At 40.7% G+C, this 22,105-nt stretch overlaps 2 protein-coding genes across 5 annotated transcripts; one reads left to right on the top strand and one right to left on the bottom strand.

Annotated features, from left to right (window-relative positions):
• Positions 1 to 694: 694 nt before the first annotated feature.
• On the top strand, positions 695 to 5,304 carry LOC141929500 (myeloid protein 1-like). Its single transcript, XM_074839028.1, has 7 exons — positions 695 to 793; positions 1,268 to 1,400; positions 2,266 to 2,417; positions 2,926 to 3,096; positions 3,854 to 3,968; positions 4,527 to 4,678; positions 5,067 to 5,304. Exons 1-7 carry the CDS (start codon positions 748 to 750, stop codon positions 5,255 to 5,257), a joined length of 960 nt encoding a protein of 319 aa, XP_074695129.1. The 5' UTR covers positions 695 to 747; the 3' UTR covers positions 5,258 to 5,304.
• A 1,592-nt stretch (positions 5,305 to 6,896) lies between these two features.
• Positions 6,897 to 21,457, bottom strand: LOC141929498 (F-box/LRR-repeat protein 21-like). 4 transcript variants are annotated; one of them, XM_074839027.1, is made up of 8 exons: positions 19,074 to 20,901; positions 18,247 to 18,394; positions 17,639 to 17,734; positions 16,022 to 16,162; positions 13,075 to 13,526; positions 11,464 to 11,586; positions 10,594 to 10,765; positions 6,897 to 9,218 (listed from the first exon to the last, which is right to left on the bottom strand). In XM_074839027.1, the coding sequence occupies exons 5-8, from the start codon at positions 13,444 to 13,446 to the stop codon at positions 8,575 to 8,577; spliced, it is 1,311 nt and encodes a 436-aa protein (XP_074695128.1). In that variant the 5' UTR covers positions 13,447 to 13,526; positions 16,022 to 16,162; positions 17,639 to 17,734; positions 18,247 to 18,394; positions 19,074 to 20,901; the 3' UTR covers positions 6,897 to 8,574. The 4 variants fall into 4 exon arrangements, with proteins under 4 accessions (XP_074695128.1, XP_074695125.1, XP_074695126.1 ...); XM_074839024.1 differs by lacking the exons at positions 18,247 to 18,394; positions 19,074 to 20,901 and adding an exon at positions 21,323 to 21,457; XM_074839025.1 differs by lacking the exons at positions 18,247 to 18,394; positions 19,074 to 20,901 and adding an exon at positions 20,939 to 21,229.
• Between the last annotated feature and the right edge of the window lie 648 nt (positions 21,458 to 22,105).

The raw sequence follows: 22,105 nt of genomic DNA, 5'->3' as shown, positions 1-22,105 counted from the left end.
TTTAACTCCATGTCGGTTATGTCATGCAACTTGGGTTTGCAGCTGTTTGTTTCAGAACTTGAAGATGTTTTAGTAAGAATTTAGTTGTTAAAACCTAGGGTTTCAGTGAAAAGACTTCATGGATTTAAGTCCAGCCTAGGTGATAATTTTAGCTGAACAGGAAAAAAGACATGTTTCCATGCAAAGGCATCTGTATTTCTTCGCCTAAGTGTATACTCATGGTACACCAAGCATTACACTTCATGTGTTCTCTGTCACTCTGTTAGAAAGCACTGATGGGCACATACACCTGGGGAGGAGGCACTGGAACGAGCAGTAAAGGACAAACTGGTTACATCCACAGTGGAGTTTTGCCCATCTTTTCCCTTCAGCTCAACCCTCTGGGCCATGTTCTTGGTTCCTACCATTTTTGGCCTAAGGGTGCCCTTGCTTCAGAAGGGGTAAGAAAAGGTATTAAGAAACAGTTCAACCAGAGCTTCCTGAAATGTGGGATTATTCGTTTCCATCTGTTACTGTGTGCTAAGAGACCAATTATTCTATCCCTCTTTCCCAACCAGCTCTAACAACTGTTAGAGTTTCTAGACATCTTCAGTGCCTAATATGGCAACACCATCTGCCCGGAGCTGTAATACTTTGCTCAAGACTGATTGGCCAAGACTTGGGCTTTCAAAAACACATAAATACCCCAGGCAGCTACTGCTCAACGTCTTTGATTCGATCAAAGAACACCAGTGAAACTGCCACAAAATGACAGCTCTCACGCTGATCGCCCTGGTCAGCTTGGCATCCACTGGTGAGTTGAGATTGTTATATTGCAGTTGGTCTTGATGGGTTTTAGGCAGAGACTAAGGAATTATTGAAATTTGCTCAAACATAAATAATGCTAAGTTTTTTCAATCTAGTTTTATGAGGAATTATGGTAACGTGCACAGTTATGACTGTTATAAAATAGGCAATTAGGTGTGTACAGTCTTATATTGAAGTGTTTAGAGGTTTCATAAAGTGAAAGTAGTTTGACTTGTTTCACAAACTAATATTATCTACAGCTTTGCTTCTAGTGTGTGTACCTTAAAATAAGACCTCAAGAAAAAGGAATCAAATTATATAGCAGGTTGTCCAATGTTCTTCTACCTACAGTTTCTGAAATTAACTCCCATGAGCTCGTGTCTTCCACTTTAAACAGCCTATTTTGCACCTTAACACTCTCTGTTGTACTGCACTAAGAACATGGTTGAATTTTCCCTGTTTTCCCCTTTTGCATGCAAAGTTTTTGCCAATCAGTTGGACGCACACCCGCCCCAACACCAACACAGACACTGGGCACCGATCTGCGCGGGAAATCCCACCAACAAAATCCGGGGCTGCGATAAATACGGCTGTGGCCAATACGGCGCCGACAGGTAACGCAGTGGGGTTTGCTGTTGCTTTTCTAAATGAGATGTTCACACAGGAGAAAGAGTAGAGTTTAACCAGACTTGAGACTTAGAATGAGAAAAGATGGTTGTCTGTGGGAAACTCTTACCCATTTTTGGGATGTTACTTGGCAACCTCGCAAAAGTGCAGTAATACCACTGCTGCTAACTGATGCATGGGGGAAGAAGTGAGACCATTACATGAATTAGCAGCCAGAGGAAAGGAAATGGAAAGTATTTCAAGGATTTGTCATTTATTCCTGTTGCTTATAGACAAGATATTTAGCTAAGATTCAGCAACAGCTTACAGGAAGCTAAGCAGATCGATTTACATGAGCTAAAGGTCTGCCAGCATCGTTGTCTTTAAGTAGGCACCTCATAACAGAGCAGGTTGTATTTCCCCAAAAAATGCTTGTACTCCTGCCCTCCCTGCATTTTCCTGTCGTCTCTCCCCAAGAGCTATAAGAAGTGTCCATCCTTATCATGCAACTTCTGAATTTCTAAATTAAAAAGTGCCAAATATAAGATTCTATTTTACACCAGCACAGAGGTATTTTGGGTTAAACAGGGGTACTTTTCTATAACACCTTGAAATATGCCATGAACTTGGGAAAATTAAAAATACACTTAAAATTGGAAATCTCATCCTCCTTTAAAGAAGGTTAGAGTAATATGAACATTTTGCAATAAAAGAAAAAAAAAAGATGGATCAAAGCCACTATTTCTGTCCAATTTCATTGCAGATGCAAAAACGTTGTTAGACAAGCTGCAGGTATCATACTGTGTTAACTGATCTATCTACACATAATGTTAAGCCTGACAGAGTTCTCCAATTACATATTTATGTTTTCAGGCACAGTGGTAAGGGAAAGCACGTGGGTGTGGATGTCATCTGCGCGGACGGAGCGACAGTGTACGCTCCTTTCAGTGGCCAGCTCTCTGGACCCATTCGATTCTTTCATAATGGGAACGCCATCGATGATGGAGTCCAAATCAGAGGATCAGGCAAGTAATAACAGCAGAAATGTGTGAGGCCTGCACAGGCAATCACTCTACTTAAGTAAGGTTTCTGTGGCTCTTCAATTCAAGCGGTGTTGATTACACCCTGTCTCGTTCCTACACTGAAGCACAACTAGACTGCTGCACCAGCATTTTTCCTGTGCTTTTCTTGGAGAGGAGGGAAGAAGGGATTTGAAAAACAGGTAGCAGAAAAATAACCACCCCAAATGAAAGAAAAAAAACCCCAAACCCAAACAGTAAAAATAAGGTGTGAGAAATATGCCCTCAATTTTGCTAAGAGGATATTTTCCTTTCCCTATTTTTCAATTCCCTCTTTTCCTGTTTTCCATAACAATCCAGGTAATTTTGATTTCAGGATCGTTGGTACCTTGACTACATTTTTGCTTCATCATTAGAGTCTCCAGTAAGAGGCTAGCACAGACTGGTTTTTGCTCACCCAAGACCAGAGGCAGCTGATGTTTCCTGACCTTGCTTCCTCTCCCATCTCTTCCAGGTTACTGTGTAAAGCTCGTCTGTATTCACCCCATCCGGTACCACGGCCAAATCCAGAGAGGGCAACTCCTCGGGAAAATGCTGCCAATGCAAAGAGTATTTCCTGGCATTGTCTCTCACATTCACGTGGAGAACTGCGACCGCTCTGATCCCACTCATCTGCTTAAACCTGGTAAAACACACACACACATCCCCCAAGTAGTATAATGAATGAAAATTAAGTTATTAATTAATTTCAAATAAGGACAACAATATCAAATAGCAATAGTCCGTAGGTTCTCCCTGACAGCAACAGCTGGAAGGAAGAAAACACGCGTTATAAACACAGCGTAACAGGACTGCAGACAGTGTTACAGGAAGGACAATATATCAGCTTATCAAGTTGTGTTTCTCACCCCCCCAAGACACAGCAGCACCAAGTCTCAGCAGTAGAATGAGTCAGGCATCTCTTCTGTTTGTACCCTGTCAATTATTAGCAATGTTTTCAGTAACGCATTTTAGCGGACTTTGGGATGATTCTTTGCAAATACAAATATTACACTGGTAGTAACGGAGAAGAGGACTTGAGGAGTCCGGTCCCATCAGCCTGGGCATGGAATAAGAAACTACATTGAGTCTTCTCCTATCCCTCAGTACTCTCTAGAAACCATGACACTCTTTGAATTTTTGTCTTTACAGCATATTTCTTATATGAAATAATCCTAATCTAGAAACATTACAATCCAGTCTTAAGTGTACATCCTATTTACATTCATTTTATTTCCTAAAGGATGACAAATTTTGTGGAGGAGACATCCAACTACATGCGCTGGGTGTAATTCCAGTATGTTCCTACCTAACTAAAATTAAAACACAGTAGTTACAAACATGCAACACTTAAAACAGAACCTAAGGTTAACTTTGATGTGCTGTGTTTCTGTATTTCCAAGTTGTTCCACCATTCCCACAACAAGACAGACGCTGGGCAACAGTGTGCTCCGGGAATCCTACAAACGAGATAAGAGGCTGTGATAGATATGGCTGCGGATACTACGGAGCTCCAAGGTAGCGTAAGTGGAATACGTGGCGATTTGTTGCTGCTCCACTGAAATAGAGTTGAACTCTGTTTAAGACATTTCAGAATTACAGCTTAGAAGGTTTAGGTTGGACATGAGGCAACACTTTCACTACAAGGGGTAATGCAGCACCAGGCTGCCCACATTGTTCAATAAAACCTTCATGCTTGGAGGTTTTTACGACTCAGACTAAGCTGTGCCAGACCTGACCTGGTGTTGGGAAGAGTCTTGACTCAAGTGGAAGGTTAGACTTGATGTCTTCCACAGGTACCTGCCAACCAACATTTCTGTGACTCTAGAGATTTATTTAAAGGCTTGGAAGAAAGGCTTTTTTTTTTTTTTTTCTCCAATTCACAAAACCCCAACCCTAACTGTACATGGCATTACATCTGCACCAAAAAGCTTTTATAGACTCTTCAGCCAGTCAACTATGTCAACACTGTCCCAACACAAACCACCCACTCCCAGACCTTGAAGCATGCTAACTCATCTATCTCTGTACGTTAGGCCTGACAAGAGACTTCTCTAATTACACGTTTGCTTTCAGACGCAACGGTAAAGGAAAGCACACAGGTGTGGATGTCATCTGTGCTGATGGAGCAACTGTTTATGCTCCCTTTTCTGGCACGCTCTCTGGACCCATTAAATTCTTCCACAACGGAAACGCCATTGATGATGGAGTTCAAATCCGTGGAGCAGGTAAATAGCTATTTTTCATTTGTCTTGAGGTCATATAGGATGTATTACCCTGCCACTTGCCAAACGGTTAAGCAAGGTACATGTTTTGAAACGCTGCATCTTCTATCCACTTACATGCAGAACTTTTTGATATGTTAAAATGCAAATAACTGAGTTCTGTAGGATGTCTTATCTTTACCACAGCAGGAATTCCTACCTTCTCCCTGCCTCCCATCTTCCCTCCTCCACCAAGCCAACTCCAACCACTGTCTCTATTTTTTATGACCACAGTGTTATTGCTTATTTAGTATTTCCACTATTGCTATCTCAGTGGAAAAGACAAGACAGAAAGTGTGAGTATTTCTGAAATAGAATTAGTACATGTTTTCCCTCCTCTTGTTTTCACCAGAATTCTGCGTAAAACTGGTCTGCATCCATCCGATCAGATACAGCGGTACAATTTCTAAGGGACAAGTCCTTGGGAGAATGTTGCCAATGCAAAGAGTATTTCCTGGGATCACATCTCATATTCACGTTGAGAACTGCGATCACTCAGATCCTACCAGCAATCTCGAAAGGGGGAAAGGGCAAAGAGTGTGAAATGGAAATGTGGTAAATTCCAAATAAATTCATCTCAGCATCCAAAAGTTGTTTTTTCTTCTCATGAACAATAACAGTTTATATTACTACTGATTCAATACTTTGAGCCTTAATAATATTGCAAGGTGCTAACATTAATATACGTTCCAGGTACAGATTAGGGACTGGTTTTTAAGTACCTGTAGTTGTTGTCAACATTGTATCTTAGGCTAATTGAAGAACTTTACACGGCAAAGATTACTTTAGATTTTGAAGGCACCTGAACTGAGGAAAACTAGAGGGAAATTTATTGAAACACTCCCCGACGCATAAAAGATGCTGTTTGGAGTTGTCATACCAGAACAACCAGTGTCTCCCTTGCATGGCAAAAGGGACTCCAGACAAGGAAAAAAGATTCAAGTTTTTGTTGGAATTTGCATATACAAGAGAACTGGGAAATTAGCAACAGCTAATTACAAGCTTTCTCAAAGAATCTGAAAAATCAGTGAGCATGAACACTAGCCCACCCCCTCACGCGGCAGAAAGGGTGCATTACTGTTACCTTCTCACTGTAACGTGGACTTTTTAGTGACCCTACAAACCTCCTTAGTGTATCCAGTCTAAATTCTGTACTTCATTTTGAGGGTTTCAGTTACTCTAACAAACTGTGTTATTGCCTTATACACTTTAGAGATGGGGTTTTAGAGCACCTTTGCAGGGCAGCAAAACTAGGAAAAACAGTAAAACAGACAAAAGTTGCCTTAGCTAGGACAGGGCAGAGCTCTGAAACAGAGGCTACTCAAGGGATAGGAGGAAGTACAGGCAGCAGGCAGCTGCCTACCGGTTCTTGCCAAGTGCAATACCTCCCCTGCAGTGATTCAGGAAAACCAACTTAAGAAGGAAAAGAACTGATGCTGCTTTACTCAGGGCAGTGTTTTGACACTCCTCCCCAAAGCACAATGTATCACAGCATTGACACATGACACTGAACAAATCTGACGCTAAAACTACAAAATTCAACATTAACCTAATGTCAGAAGTTACGTTTCAATTAAAATGAGCTCCTCACAATACCAGTGAAGAATCAGTATTTCGCATTGAGACTGATGTATCAATTTTCTTGGCGTTTAGTTATAAACTCAAGTATCAATTGGTCCTACTTGTAAGATCAGTTAGCAGAACGAATGCACAAAAAAAATATCGCATCAGAAATCACAATATTAATAAACGCAGGCCCATTCTTCTAGAAGCTTAGAGCTGGAGCAAGCCAACACTCATGGCTTCATGGAAAAGCTGCTTTAGTAAGAGGGACAGAAAAAGGGACAATATTTAAAGAAGCATTTTCACAGTTTCCTCCTGAACTGTATTTCCGTACACATTAATGTACTTCATTAATGCTGCTTCGTCGGCCAGAGAGACAGGAAGGACTCCAGGACTTGCCAACCACCTATAAGATGTGTCCACTTGCCATTTTACAGTTTCAGCATGTCAAAAATCCTCAGGTTTGAGGCACAAACATGAAATGACAATGACTAATTTGCTGTAATCCAAGAGTTAAACATTCCCCCTGCCTCTCCCCAGGTTTGTCAAGGATATGGTTTCTAACAGACAGACCTCTGCCTAACAGGATGTGGTGCAACAGATGGGTAAGAATCTAGTATCAGTGCACATATTAAATCACTTTATTACATTTAAAGCAAACCACACATCTTAAACCAAGTACTGTTTAGAAACATTACAGTCTTTTGTTGAAAAGACAATTATAATCCCCTTGATCACAGAAGCGAGCGCTTGGGTAAACGGTGCTAGTAACCAGTCAGATGCTCCTTAACTGTGCAAGAGGTAATAATTCATTACTGATTGAGACAGGCTTTATATGTTACCTTAAATCCTTCAGCTTGCAACTGGGAATAAGTCTGTCCAAGACAACAATGGCTTAACCCCTTAGTTGTTTTTTCTGCAGTAAAGAAGGAAGAAACTGACATTTTATCCGATGTGACAAATACTGCCAGCAAATCAAATGTAGACTCATTATAAATAGGAAGAGGGAACAACCACAGCATGAAAATAATTACAGCAAGATTTGTATACAATGCTTTTCAGTTTACAGTGTGCAAAATGTCAACGCAAAAATACATACTCTAATTCACATCAATCCACCATTCCTTTCCCCTTTAAAGAAAATAAATAAAATCAAATCTTCTTCCTCAAAACCCAATTAATAGCTACAAGTATTAAACAGGCCTGAATTAAAAATTTCAGGATCACCTCCAACAACCCTTACTCCAGCAATCAGGGCTTACAGCACAGCTCTGTAAGATACAGGCAAGATTATTACGGCCATTCTGGCCTCTAACAGCCAAATAATTTAAGTGCTCTAAATCCTTGATTATAGACAGAAAGTGATCAAAGACAACTACATTCCATTTGATCCTTCCTTCTCACTAACCACTGAGGAGATCCTTCTTATCTCTTAATAGTAAAAGCATGGAACAGCATTCAGACATCAGGCTTTGTAATCAAAGACTTGAACTCTTCCAAATCCAGAAGCTATTCCTTCTAGCAATTTCCAAAGTGCTCTGTCATTCACCCAAGCAATCAATCTAGATATAAACCTTTAAATTAATTCATTTCAGTAGGGTCTCTTTCCCACCCACTTAACACATAAAACAGAAAAACAACATACTGTACAACGCAGTCTCTACAGTTTACCTAATGTGACAAAATTACTTAAAGTGCAAATTAAAACTGGAAAGTTTTTTTGTAAGCATAAGCTTATTTACCACAACATTTTAATATACTGGCATGAGTTTAAGACAGATTATATTTGAGTAACCTAGGCTAGTGCAAGTATTTTAATGTACAAGCTTTTACATTTACAACATGAATGTTTTGAAAAGTAGCTGCGTAAAACATCACGACAAATAATACTGAAATCCAAGTTGTATCCAACTTCCCACAGATTTGCTAAAGGAAAAAAAGTTTCTCTAGTCCTCTTCTGACTACATCAGGAAGACTAAACAAAGACATGAAAAAAACCCAAAAAACTTTGATGTGAATGAACATTTAAGCTGAAGCTCAGCGAAGCCCAAGTTCACTGAAGTTTGAAGCACCTGTAAGCCACAGACAGACTTTCGGAAGTGTTAAGTACACTTAATCTATTTTCTATTTCAATATACCACTGACATTCTAGAATGTTTTGCTGTTACACTACCAGAGGTTCTTAAGGTAGAAAAACTCAAATCTGGAAATAAGTTTTCACATTCCATTTTTAAATTCTTTATTTGCATAGAAAGCAATACCCTGATTCTACCATTTTATCCACAAACGTAGAGAATTTACCATGTTGGCATCATATCAGGAAACCACATTCTTCCAAGGTGTTTGGAGACTTCCAAAGGAAGTCGATCTAAGCTATAATCATTATCTGGAATCAGCACCTCCTCCATTATAGAAAGCTGGGTAAGCCTGCCCCCACACATCTTTACAAATTCGATAAAACCTCTGCAAGTTACTTCACATTCACCAAGTCCCATTGCTGTTAAGTTCTTACAGCGCTCAGCAATCCGAATCAGTTCATCGTCCAAAGGTTGAAGCCCATTAGCACACACAACCAACTCAATTAACCTTGGGCAATTCATGCCAATACGACCCAACATTGCTTTGCTTACTGCACGACCGAAGTAAAGGTGGGTAACAGGGGTTTCCTCTCTGAAGAAAGTATCAAATTCTTCTTCATATAAGAAGAAATACATCACAATGTTGACTTTGGGGGAGTGTTTAACAAGAGCATCCCAGCTTTGCTTTTTAATACTGTGAAATTCAACTTGTCCGGGATTTTCACTCACAACGTCTATGCGAAGGTGTTCAAGATCAACATGTTTTTCACTTGAAAGAGCCAGAAGCAGTTCATCACTTAATATGTAGTAGTTCAAAGCCAGCTCCTTAAGCCCATGACACTGGTCAGCAACACAAAGAATTCCTGAGGAACAACAAAAATTTGTAATTTCATGTAAAATGAAAAGTGAATATAAGCACGGTTGTTTGCTGTAAAGCTCAAGCAAGTACTAATTCTGTTGGCTTGAGTATTCATGTCTATATACAAAACCCATGAAATATCATAAAGTTCTAGATACTCACTTCCTTTTACAGGGCTTTGGCCATAAACACTTATCAGTAAAAGAAGCAAGTCTAACTAGTCACATTCATCTTGGATCTGTGTATCTTTCTTCCTCTTTGCCCTTCCCTGTGCAGAATTTCCTCATCTTGAGGAAGCAACTGAAATCATGCAACATTCAGGTGAAGTTCCCACTGTTCCCTAATACTCCTTCCTTCAGCATTCACCTAAGCATTCTGTTTAAATGACCACCAGCAACCTAGTTTAACAGCTATGTTAAAACAGACCCTTCCCTGAATTAAGACATAAACAGCATAACTGCTCTTAATCTGTTGGAATACAAAGTACACAGTTTCAATCACCTTTTGTGGACTCTGGAAAAGAAAATAGCCAAGAAACCAAACCAGGATTCCCCTTCCCTGTTACCAAGGTTTCACAAGAAAGGTAAGTAAGAAGGGACCCATAAGCCCTCTGAACTTTCCAGCAAGCCTTGTACTTTGAAGGGAGCGAGCCCTTCACCAACCAATGCTAAAATGAGCAAGTTCACACTACCAGATCCGGACACACGAGGGCACTACAGAAACTGAAAGACTCTCCGTCTTACACGCCTAGTTTCTGAAATTTGTACACACTCCATGGGTTTTGTTAATATAACTTTGAAGTGTTAACACTTTTGCTCAGTAAGTTAAACTCACAGCACCTTGTGAAACAGTTGTTGACAACTGCTTCATCTTCTTTAACCCACCAACCAGTAGCTGATTCACGGGTTGGGGATTTAGCATGTGTGTTCCCCCAGAACACCAGGTAGTTAAGTTTTACAAAGCTGCAGACATTAAGCAACACACATTCAGTTACCCTCACACAGAACTAACAATGAACATCAAGTCCTTTGAACTAGTGTTAAAATCTTGCACTAATTTTGCACGCTTTTCCTCCTCAAGGCCTATTATCAGATGTACTGAAGCAGCTGAGAAGGTAGAAAAAAAATCCCTGGGATTCCAGAAGATGCAGTCAGGCAAGGAGCACCTCCACCTTCACTAATCCAATCATTCAGTAACACAAAGACATTATTCTCCTTCCCCTTCCAACTGTCCAAAGCCAAGACTAGGTCAATAAAAGGCCTCTGGCTGAGACTCAGAAGAGCACTGGAAGTCTTATGAATAACTTGTTTCAAACTAAATCTTGACTACTGTTTTATGATAGTTTGCTGCTACATTTTTCATATATATTCACTACTCACCAGCAGGTGATACATGAGGACAGCTGCTCATTTTTAACAGCTTTAGAGTATCACTATTGTTAGCAACAAGAACCTTCAAGGAAGGATCATCAAGTGGTGTGTCATCTATCTTGATTGATGATAATGACTTGGAGTTCACAAAAACTACTGTCAGTGCTGAAGCAAAGTGAGCCTGTTTGGAGAAATTGAAGGAGGGGAAAAAGAAAAAAATCTTATGAAGAGAGAGACAGAACTTCAGCATCTAAACCTCAGGTTTTACATGCACAGAAAGTATGAATGTAACTTCTTAGGCATCCCCTTTCTTGTGTAACAAAGAAAGGCTTATTTGAACATGAACATAGGTAATCTCCTTTGTTTAAAAATAAGCTTCTGCATGTGATAAAAATTAACTTTACACTCAGTAGTTAACTCATCCACTCTGATTTACCCTTTCACTGTAATAAAACAGGGGCAAGTGGACATAGAGATGAGCCCGAAGTATCTAGAATTTATCTGCAGAAAAAAGAAAGTGGCATTTGTTTTACTTTCCAGAAAGTAATTCCGTGACTTAGAGTCAAAGAAAAAAAATTCCCTAGATATTTTAACAATACATTGCATTGTATCTTTTACTCTAGAAATGAGGAAACTTGAGCCTTCTAAGTTATTCTCCACCTCTATGCCACGAAGTATGAACACTACTAAATTGAATAAATGGAGTCAATGTTTAACTATTTCTCTAATACTAATGGATGCCACAAATTAAGGAAGATATGCCAATAAATACAGATTGTTTCATAAAAATTACCATCAACTGAACAGCAGCACAGTAAGAAAGCTGAAGTGGTTTAAGAGTGAATTAAGTCACTCTAATTATAGTTTGTAGAACATTACCTTAGAGACGTTCATGAAGCTTGGTTTTGCAGTAGAAATCAAACCCAGTGTCTTGATAGAACAGTTCACCAACTGAGAAAGTATGTCACAGGCTGCTTCTGCTGACTCAGTGCTGCTATCAACCTATAAAAGCAATTTAAAAATAATGAAGTCATTCTTTATTACTATTAAGACAACAGCATCATGGAAACCCAAGACTGCAAGCTCCACACCCACTGAGTTGTACTGCACCAGACTGCATTTACCACAAGGACAAAGTGCAACATTGATTAGAAATTTCAAGACAAGAAAGAGTTCAGGAAAGTTACTATTAGAAAATTTTCCCAAGTATGACTGCTGGGTATTTCTAGTATGAACAGAGAGCTTAAATCTAAGCCTTCTCTTCAAATAACCTCATGTCTTCCCAAACAACTGTAATCAGTATTGGTGCTACGACAGACCAGATTGGTGTTAGGTATGACAGACTGGCATTATGTATACATCTTTTTTAAAATGCCAACTCTAGACTCTTAGAGCCAAAAAGACTTGACAAAGCCTAGATATACTCCAGCAAACTAATCCATTTACCTGCAGGGACAACACCATTGCATCTGGAATAATGAACTGATTCTCAATTCATCTATAAGCCTGATGACTAACTTTGGACAAATCACTATTTCATCTCACCTTCCTCCTCTGTAGTAGCTGAGATGATAAAAGAGTAGCTGAAAAAGCATAAAAGTTGCATTAAGACATTATAATGCCAATTCATTACAATCGGTTATAAGAAGTGCAGAAGTTACAGGTATTTAATAACTGATTATCCATGAACTGCTGTGCAACCAAATCATAGTGTCTCCGAACGTAAAACTGCTACCAGTGTCGAGAAAAAAAAGCTTCTGGTGTTCATCCTAGCTTTAATATCAATCCTTTTTTCTGCTTTTCCTTCACAACTTACAACTATGACATCTTCTGAGAAGTGACTGCAAAAAAGCGAACAAAGCACCTGTAACTCCAACTACAATCTTCTTGGATAAACAGAGTAAACTGTATCAAGTATTCAAGTGAAAGAAGGCCACGTTAATGCAATCCTGACTACAATCACAGCCTTTATTTAACTCAAGTTCACTGCTACTTAATTATGCCCTTATCTGTCAATCACCTGAATATATGGGCACAGCATCTTTCTCCCTTACTCATACTTTTTCAAAGCATGGTTCTAAAATTTCAAGGCATTCTTCACTGTACAGCCTTATTTTGTAAATAAATTACACACACAAATTTATTTCCTCAAATGCTTCCACGTGTAAGAAATACTTATCTGCACAATAATCTGCTGAGTACTCAGATTGCCAGTGATTCACAGAAATTACATACTCTGTATATTCTGAAAACATATCGTTCAATCTTCAGCACTGTATTGCATGACATTAGCACTTTCTTTACATTGTAGAGATTAGAGTGTAGAAGATCGAAGGAAACCGTGTGCATGTGTGGAAATAAATTGTTGCAGTAGCTGCATTTTTAAACATAAGGCTTCCCAGGTACAACACTTGAGCCAAGTGACAGAGAAGCTGCAGACATTACGCACAGGAAGGCGACAGAACAAGGCTCCATTCATCCCAGACTTACCTTGAAGCTGACGTACTGCAGATGATCAGCATGCCTCTTGATAATCTGCTGAATGAGGTCGGGATGTGTAGACTTTAAGTAAGAAGTAGCTGGCTGGCTAAGTTCAAATTCAAATCTCCTCCAGAGATCTGGGATGTGAAAAACTTCATTCCACCTTCGACAAACAGAAGATGCCCTGGCTCGATCTACTAAAGATAGAAACTGAAAAATACGCAGAATAACATGGTGTGGAAGGCTTCCCCAGTCCATTGAGGCATGCAAGTCAGATTCACCAAACACTGAGCCATATAAACAAGTTTTCTGTTTTTTGCTTTTCTGTGATGTTCGAGGAGCTTCATTTTCAACCACAACTTTCTGCCTAGCTCTCTTCATCGTGGAAGTTTCAGGTACTGCAACGATCAGACGGATTCAGACTGCGCAGTCTCCTGAAAGGTCTCACATACAGTAGGTCTCTAGAAAAATACAGAGGATTGGGGTAGGGAGGGAGACAAGGCAGTGGAAACACAGTAAGAGATAACAAGTTAGTAAAATTTAAATACAGCACATTACTATGAAAAAAGGTATGTCCGTACGTCGATATCCAGTGCACAGACATTAGCAAGGACCTTCTTTCTTGATACTTCTATTTTGTACAACTTGAATCTGGGGAACTTGGGTTTGTTAATTTACCAAGTGTAGTTTCACGTGTTAATACTTCATCGTATATAAAGCACTTCGTAGAAAAAAAAAGTATTTAACAGCAATTTAGTTCAGCAGTAGCAAATTGTGTATGTTTAAATTTAAACTCAGCAAACTATGGAATCTACTCGTGATTTCTAGAAGAATTTTATCAACTACAGAACCCAATTCATAAACTCCCTTTTTAAACACTAATGAACTTGGAACAGAGTTGTTCAGATGAATCAGATTCTAAAGCTTTGCCTGCCTCCCCCACTGCTTTGCTTTGTTGGTTTTTTGTTTTCATTTGGTTTTTTAAATCATGCCAGGCAGAGGAAAAATGTTGGTACAACTAACAACAAAAAACTTCAGAGGCCACTTATCAAAACAGGGCAAAGTAAGGTTCACATGCTGTTTTTCAGCAGAAAAGGACAGTGACCCTGGAATACAGCAAACTGCATGAATCTACTTCACTGAGGAACATTTGCCACATGAGCCAGAGTTCAGAAAAGAGCAGCATAAGGAAAAGCTCTGCTTTCACATGCTGAAACAGTGCAATCTACTGAAGTCCATTCTAGACTGAATTCTGTTATTCAGTCAATTCTCAACAACTGTCTTAACTGTTTCAAACGTCACTTCATTTTACAGTGGGCTGAGGCCCCTTCTCAAATGTCCTACTCGTTAGATGTTCAGCCAAATCTTATCTCTTCCTAACCAGTCTGAAGCTACAATTTTCAAAGCAACCATGCATTCATTCTTCAAGAACAAACAGAACATGTTATCTGTTTTTACTGAACAATCTTCCGCAGCAGCCCCTAGAGCATGCTTTTTCTGGACTGAAAATTTTTCATAGTATCTTCATTGCAGCTCAGAAAGAGCTGCCAAAATTCAGACTATCCTATCAAAAACTTATGTGGCATTTTCCCCAACTTATAAAACCTGACCTGTATGGCTAACGAGGTGTCTGATACACAAGTGTAACTCCATTTTCATGAAAAGAAAGCATGTGGATTCTTTGAGAAGTGGGAAAGAACAACCTAGCCAATTAATCAGGAGCTGTTTGTACGACCAGCTTCACTACTGTTTGTCCTCCTGACAAATAGTCTCAACAACCAAGGAATTTAGTCTAGTAGTCTTCAGAAATCTTCACTCAGTCTTTTTAAAGTTCCATTTATGATAGTGATAGGTGATATATGCAGGAGCATAAGCTAGTAACACTCTTTATATTTAATAACAGAAGTTTTTCTTCCCTGAGTAAACACATGCCTTGAATTAACAAGCAAAGGCAGCAAGTCAAAGAGAATGAAGAACAATACGCTCCAAAACAAAGCAGTATTTCTAAACAACACATTAGTGTTACTAATGTAATGAAGATACAAGCTCAGCATGAATAAGCATTTTGCTACTAGACCATTTTATCAAATTATCATCCACACAACCATGTTTTACGACTTCTGAGTGCTTTAAATCACACAATGAATGGGCATTCCAAAGGATTATGTGTGGATGTAGTAATTAACCATTACATAACTCTCTCTTCCATTTGCTCATGGCCTTGCTAAATTTAGCAAAGGCTAAATACCTTTTGAATCAAATGACTTCCCTCCTCGGGAAGAATTACAAATTTAGCTGTTTCCTAAAACTGAAATCCAGAACGAAAAACTATACTGAACAAATGCTGTTGTCCAAGAAGCTTCTCTATGCTTTTGCTATTCTCATGCAAATCTGCAACGTCTTGGTAAAATATAAGTTCTCTCATTAAAATTTTCACTTTCTTATTTGAAACTTATTTAAGCTTCATGGGTGCTGTCCTGGTTCCCACAAAGCTTTGGCATCTGAGAACTACTGAAAAGGGCATTCCCTTCAACAACAGGGCAGGCTGTAGACCAGACGCAGCGTACCCAATCCAGAGGCACGAAGAGATGGGACAGGGTATGCACAGTGTACACAGGATCAGCTCTCGCTGACGGAACGTGGCAATAACTTGGTCTCATTGCTACATCCCTGTAAGACTGATAACTCTAGAATTCCTATTTTTTGTATTCTACATTGCAGGACTTTAAATCTAGCAAAATTACATTAAATTACTCACTGTGGCATGCAAAGCCAGAAAAAGGTTCCATATCATCAAGTTTTTACCAAACATGAAGCCCTAATATTTACTGTGAAAATGTGAATACTTAAACTATGACCAGTATATATTTTAACACACAACTGAAGTTAACTAAATTATAGTTCTATGTGATATAATCCAGGTAGTATTCAATGACAGGTTTACATGCACACATACCTCCAAAGAATGTGGAAGGTCCTGTCAAGTTACCAGCACCTTTCTGGTATCTGAACATCCATTCCACTGTTGAGTCATCCTGTATGTGTGCATGGATTCCTTAACCAGAAGGCAGGGACGGGTTCCAGAAGATGAACTGACCTGTGAAGCCACCGACCAAATAAAAACTGTTCTGCAATGTCTGAGACCCCCACAGGAGGGACTAGACTCAGTTTTGGAACAAAGACTGCGATTCATAGTACATTCTGTGCTGCAAGTCACAGTGGAAGTGGAAGCAGAACAACGGAATGTGACAAGCAAATTAGTTTTACCAAATGTTATTATCTGAAAACTATAATTTAACTAATGGGACTGTGGAAGTGTTGGCACAAATCTAGTTTTTGCATCATCTACAATTTTAGTCACAACAGTGCTCTTATGCAACACAGATACGCCTCTGGATTCCTGACTATTACTTAGAGAAATTAAGAACCTGGATAAGAAGCGTTAATTTTTTTTCAGTTCACTGTATACCAAAACCACATGAATCAAAGTAGTTATACTTAAGTATGACCTCTAATATTTTAAAATTTAAGGACTCTTGGGTTTAAACATTATTCACTTTTACTCCAAAAGTATGCTTACTGTCTCATGATAATCTTGACAGTAAACTACTTTGGTTAATTAAACTCCATCTGGAAAAAAAAAAAAGATAGCAATGATGTATGAATATGCTCCCATACACTAATACGAAAAAACTACCCTGTATCTTAGTAGGAAGGAGTATCTTGGTCTGCTATAAGAAAGCACACCCAAAACTTCCAAATTCAGTCACCGATTTTGCAGTATTTGAAGATGGTTTAATAAAAAGCTATGGGAACAGCAACACACATCTTACTAAATTATGACACTTTTGAAATGAAAAAGTAGTTTTTGAAACTGAACTACATTACAACTTTAGGATGCTTACAAAGTATTGTATTCAACTAGTAATAACATCTTTAGAAACCTTGTAACGCTGAACATTTGTATTTTTATTTAAAAGATGGGAGACATGAAGCTTTAGACTCTCCCGGATCATATCATCGTATTTTGAAAAACTACCCAGTTAAGATCAGCTCTACAGTTGTAAAGTTTAACACAGGTGTAGTACGTGTGTTTATTATGAATACAAGAGAAGCTGCCCCTATCTCCAAAGCAAAATCAAACTAGAGTACAGAAATGTGTGCGTGTAATGTTGCTGCTCAGCTCACACACCTGAAAATTTAAGAGCAGCACAGTCATGCTTGTCCATAATTAGAAAGTTGATATACATTAGTAACTCTGGTCGTAGATGGCATCTGAAGAAGTTTGGAATTTATGGAGGCTTTGTATTGCACACAGTCTACAAGTATTACGTGTTCTGTGAAGCGAGCACACTGTCCCTTTGCTAACTTTGCATGGCACGTAAAATTCATTTGCAAAAGTTCTGGCAGTTTCTAACTCATAAAAGGTGGGTTTATACTGGCATGTGTAAATGGAACACATAAATAACATTTTAATTGAGAGAGCAAAACATGGAGATGCAATTTAAAGATTCAACATAGAAGTATATTAAGTTTATAAACCGCACAATTTAGGTTGAAGTGGCTTTCTTACCTAAAGAATGCTTCCAAGTTACAATGGGCAATAAATGAATGAACTGAGGCAGCTGCAGCCATGGGGTGCTCACAAGCATCTGTCTGCTTTCCGCTCCTGTCCAGATAAAATGTCACAAAAACCTTTATTAGTTTTGAAAAAAATAACCTTGTATTACATCCCACGCAAAAATGATCAGAAAATATGTTGACATCAATTTATACGTTTTCTTGCTGTAGTAAAGGAGCTTGAGGGCATCATTTTAACACAAGGTAGCTAATCCCACACTGCAAATACCGTGTCATTGATAGAAATGTGAGGTCAGATTAAGTGTAAAACTTGATGCAAAACAGGTGTTGCAACGGTGTTTACACTGTACTGGCCAACAGCACAATGTAAACAGTAAATTATTCAATATTTGCATTATCATTAGTAGTAAAGTTTGGTAAACAACACTGTCTATAACTATTAACATAATCTAAGAGTCATGGAAAACATAGGGGGGGAAAAAAAACAACATTCTTTTTCCTGTCTCTTTCCCTGTCTAGCAGCTGTCTATTGGCCTAAGGAACTGCCTGATGGATAATCAGAACACAGAGGCCACATGGCACAGTTTCCTACTACCAAACCTGCAGCAGCCTTAAGTCACCAGCCCTGGACACTCCATCACACAGCCAGGAGCAGGACAGGAGCTGTGGCCCTTCAACAGCAAACACCCAGCCGGCAGCCTCCCCCCTGTCTGTGAGCTCCCAGGAACCAGCTGACAGTCTGTACAACCTGGAAGGTGTATCACAAGCTACCACATCAAGGGGCATTAGGTTAAAAATCCCCTAACTCCCTCCATGCTATTTTCTTTTAATATTACCTAAATAAGTTTGTGTTTCAGTGCCTTCCACCATAAGTAATCATTCAAAGCTTTACCCTCAAGAATATCAGTTTGCTTTTATAAAAAACACACCAAATAACCAAATTCTTCCTCATGATAAACTTTATACGCCTATCATGGGGTGGCAGGGGGAAAAAGCATACCCTTCCAACTGTTCTACACTCAGGATTTCAGTATTCTTCCCAACACTTCTCAGTGTGGCTGCAAGCAAACTAACTGTTAATAGTAAAGTAACATCTGAAAATTAAGAAAAGGGCAGTAATATCCTTTTATAGTAAGAAATGTATCAAACATAGTTCTGTTAATTAACATAGTTGATAAAGACAAGCTACAACGTTCAGCAGGCTTCTGAATTTTACAAAGGTTTGGACCAGTTACGCGTAACAGCTCAGCACTCCCTCCTAACCACAGACCACCTCCTGATGAAATGAGCTTCTCTTTCACAGACCCACCCTAGAACCCCCCAGTGCTGAAGTTTGTACATTGCAGATAAAAGTAACAAAATTCTAGATACTACATTTAAAAAGTTACTGAAAGTTCTTAAAAAAAAAAAAATTTCAGGTGTACAACCTAATGATGCTTCCTTTAAGTGTCCAGTGCCACAAGAGCCATCCACAGCAGCTTAAATCACGTCAACTCATGTAAACAGAAATGTTTATAATAAAAATAATGTTATCAGAGATGCAATCAAATACAAGCTCGTTATGCAAATAACAGTGAATTGTTAGTCTAAGGTAGAGTTACCCAAATTATCATCAAAGGTAAACAGAAGCAACACAGTCGTTGAAATGAAACACTTTGATAACCGATGAGGTTTATCAAATCTATTCATATCCTCATTCGTGTAAAGCAAAGTATCAAATATTGGCTCACTACCCTATACAGCTGTTTGCCTCTATACACCCTTTGACCTCAAAGTCCTGCGATCAAGTATTTTGCACAGCTGCATGTTATGCTACTCAAACTCAAACCCACAAAAAATAACAGCGATCCAGAAAAATTAAAGTTAAATAACCGTTTCTGCAGCTTATCCCAGTAACAGAACTGTAAACTTCCACTAAAATTAAGATGTTAAAATCTCTCCACGGGGGATTCTGAGAAGTGGTCAGTGGCTGCTCAGTTATGCCAGCAGCTGTTCACTACCTCCTGTGCAACGCCACTTGCAAAAAAGAGGTTTTAGTACCCAGCATATCACAGATTCAAGCCACAAAGTAAAAACTGCTTCCTCCGATTTGTAGATTCCCCTTTCAGTTCTCAACACCAGGACTCAGCAGGAATTATTAAAATTAAACACCATAAAATCAGGTTGGTAATAGAGACAGTGAAAAACCAAGCAAACGAAAACAAATCCAACAGAAATGAAGTTCCCGAGAAATAAAATACCTTTCAAATAACTAAGCTGGGAAACCCACTGGGATAAAGCTGGCATCACGATAATTTAACTTTCTAACACTTGGAAATGAATGTTTATGAATCTGCCTTTAACAGCTGAAATACATGTCACATTAATCACAGTGTCTTTAAGAAATCACAGTTCAGTGATAGTATCAAGGTCACCCACTCACGACGGGAAGGAATTCAGAGTCCATCTGGGGAAGGAGAACAGCAGATGCTGCACATAAGAAAAGCAGCGCTGCAAAGCTGCTGCAACCCCTGAGACAGCCTCAAATTCAATTGCTTAGTACGTTTCAAAACATCGATCAAAAAAGCATTTTAAGCTTAAGTCTCAGAACATCTAGTCCTCCAGTATGATGAGCTCCAAGATTAAGCTTTTTCTTCATTTAGGACACAGTGATCTTTTAACAGGTGGCATTTTTGCTTCTGAACAGGATTTTTTTTTAAATCCATCCTCACTTTTCTCAAAACTGAGCCTCTTAAGGGATTTATCACATTTTTAGTATGTTTATGACAAAACCTGAGAGACCTAAAAATAACAGCATTCAGCTGAACAGCTTAATGCTTGCATTAGTTTTAACTGAAGAAACACAAACGCACTGCCACTTTCAGTGTTACTTAGGCGACAAAATTCATGTTCTACTGACGCACTATTTTTAGGAGAGAGCTACCCCCACCTGAATAGCCTTTAGACTATGACCACCACCCAGGACTCCCCTCGTTTCACTAAATGACACATTTGAAGCTCCACAGCTCTTTTTTTTTTTTTTAGAGTTTTCTTGAGAGCTTATACAAACATTACACGACAGAAAAAGAAAAAACAAAACACATTCTTTCTACAGGGTTTCTAGAAACGTGCTGACCCGACTTTCAAGCCTTTACATTAGAAAAAGCCCTTCTCTTCAAGCGGCGGCCCCGAGCATCCCCAGCCTCCGCTCGGTCGGACGCGCACCCCAGGTCCCTCTCCAGTTATCCCGCCTGCGCGGGGACCGCCGGGGGACTTACGCGAGGGCACAAAGCGACAGCAAAACCCATCAAACCTTTCCTGCGCCGAGAGGTTTGAAGCTTCTTTCACCTGACGAACGCGCAGGACGAGGCGGCTGCGGGCGCGGGCATTACCTCTCCCGCGGGGGCTCTCCGCAGCCTGAGGCGAGGCAGCGCGGCCGGGGCGCTGACGGCAGCCCGGGGCTGTGACCCCCCCTCAGGCCGAGGGCGGGGGTTTACGAAAGCCCCACGTACGCGGGAGCCCTGCTGAGCTCGGACTACCTCACGGCTCAGGGAGAATTAAGGTCTCCAGGCGCGACGTGCGTCTCTGTCTGGCCCCGCTGCGCCCTCCCGTCCCCTCCGGGGCCGCCACTCCGCGCCTTCTCCCCGCCCGCCCGCCGCGCACGGGCTGATCCCCCCCACACCCCCCCGGCGCTCACCGCCGCCTGGGCGCGGCTCCCTCGCAGCGCTGCAGCAGGGGGGAGGCACCGCGCAGAGCCCCGAAGCCTCCCGGCTCGCCGAGCGCCCCGGCCGCCACCACACCGCCGCCGCCGCCCGCGGGGCGGGGGGGAGGAACCGTCCCCGTCCCGCCGCCGCCCCAGCGCGCAGGCGCTGTGCGAGGCCCCGGCCCCGCGCCTCGGGGAGGCGGCGGCATGTGGCGGCCGCCGCCATTTCGCGCCCAGGCCGGGCCTCGCCCCGCGGCTAAAATGGGGTGGGGGCAAGCGGGCGAGGCCGGCGGCTCCGGAGCCGGCTGTGTCCCACTGCGAGGCGGGGAGGGATCGCCCCGGGCCGCCTGCTCTCTCCTCTCCCTCCCCAGAGCAGCGGGGGCGGTCGCTCGGCCTGCCCAGACCTCCTCCGGCCTTGCCGCAGGCTGTCTCCCACTCATTTCTGCCCCATCCATCCTGCATCTTTTGAAAGGGAATGAAAGGGCTCAAACGAATGAATTTCTGACAATTACTAAGACTAAACTGTGATGCGATGTATGAAAGCTTTGCATGTGCTTTGCTTCACTTGTTTCTCAGTGACTCCTGACTCAACTGTTTCCTTGGGTCCCTTTGTCTGTTTAGGTACGATTGAAATGCTCGATTGAAATGCTCGTTAAGCTCCAGACATAAATCACTGAGAGCAGACTCAAGGCCTTCAGTGGACACTTGGGCAACTGCTAGAATGGGAAAACTGAGATAAGGGGGAGCTGGAACAAAGAGATACAGAGACCCTGTTAT

Source organism: Strix aluco, chromosome 13, assembly GCF_031877795.1.
Source record: "Strix aluco isolate bStrAlu1 chromosome 13, bStrAlu1.hap1, whole genome shotgun sequence".
Classification (NCBI taxonomy): Eukaryota; Metazoa; Chordata; class Aves; order Strigiformes; family Strigidae; genus Strix; species Strix aluco.
The sequence above is the reverse complement of the archived record's forward strand: the minus strand, read 5'-3'. Positions and strand labels throughout refer to the sequence as shown.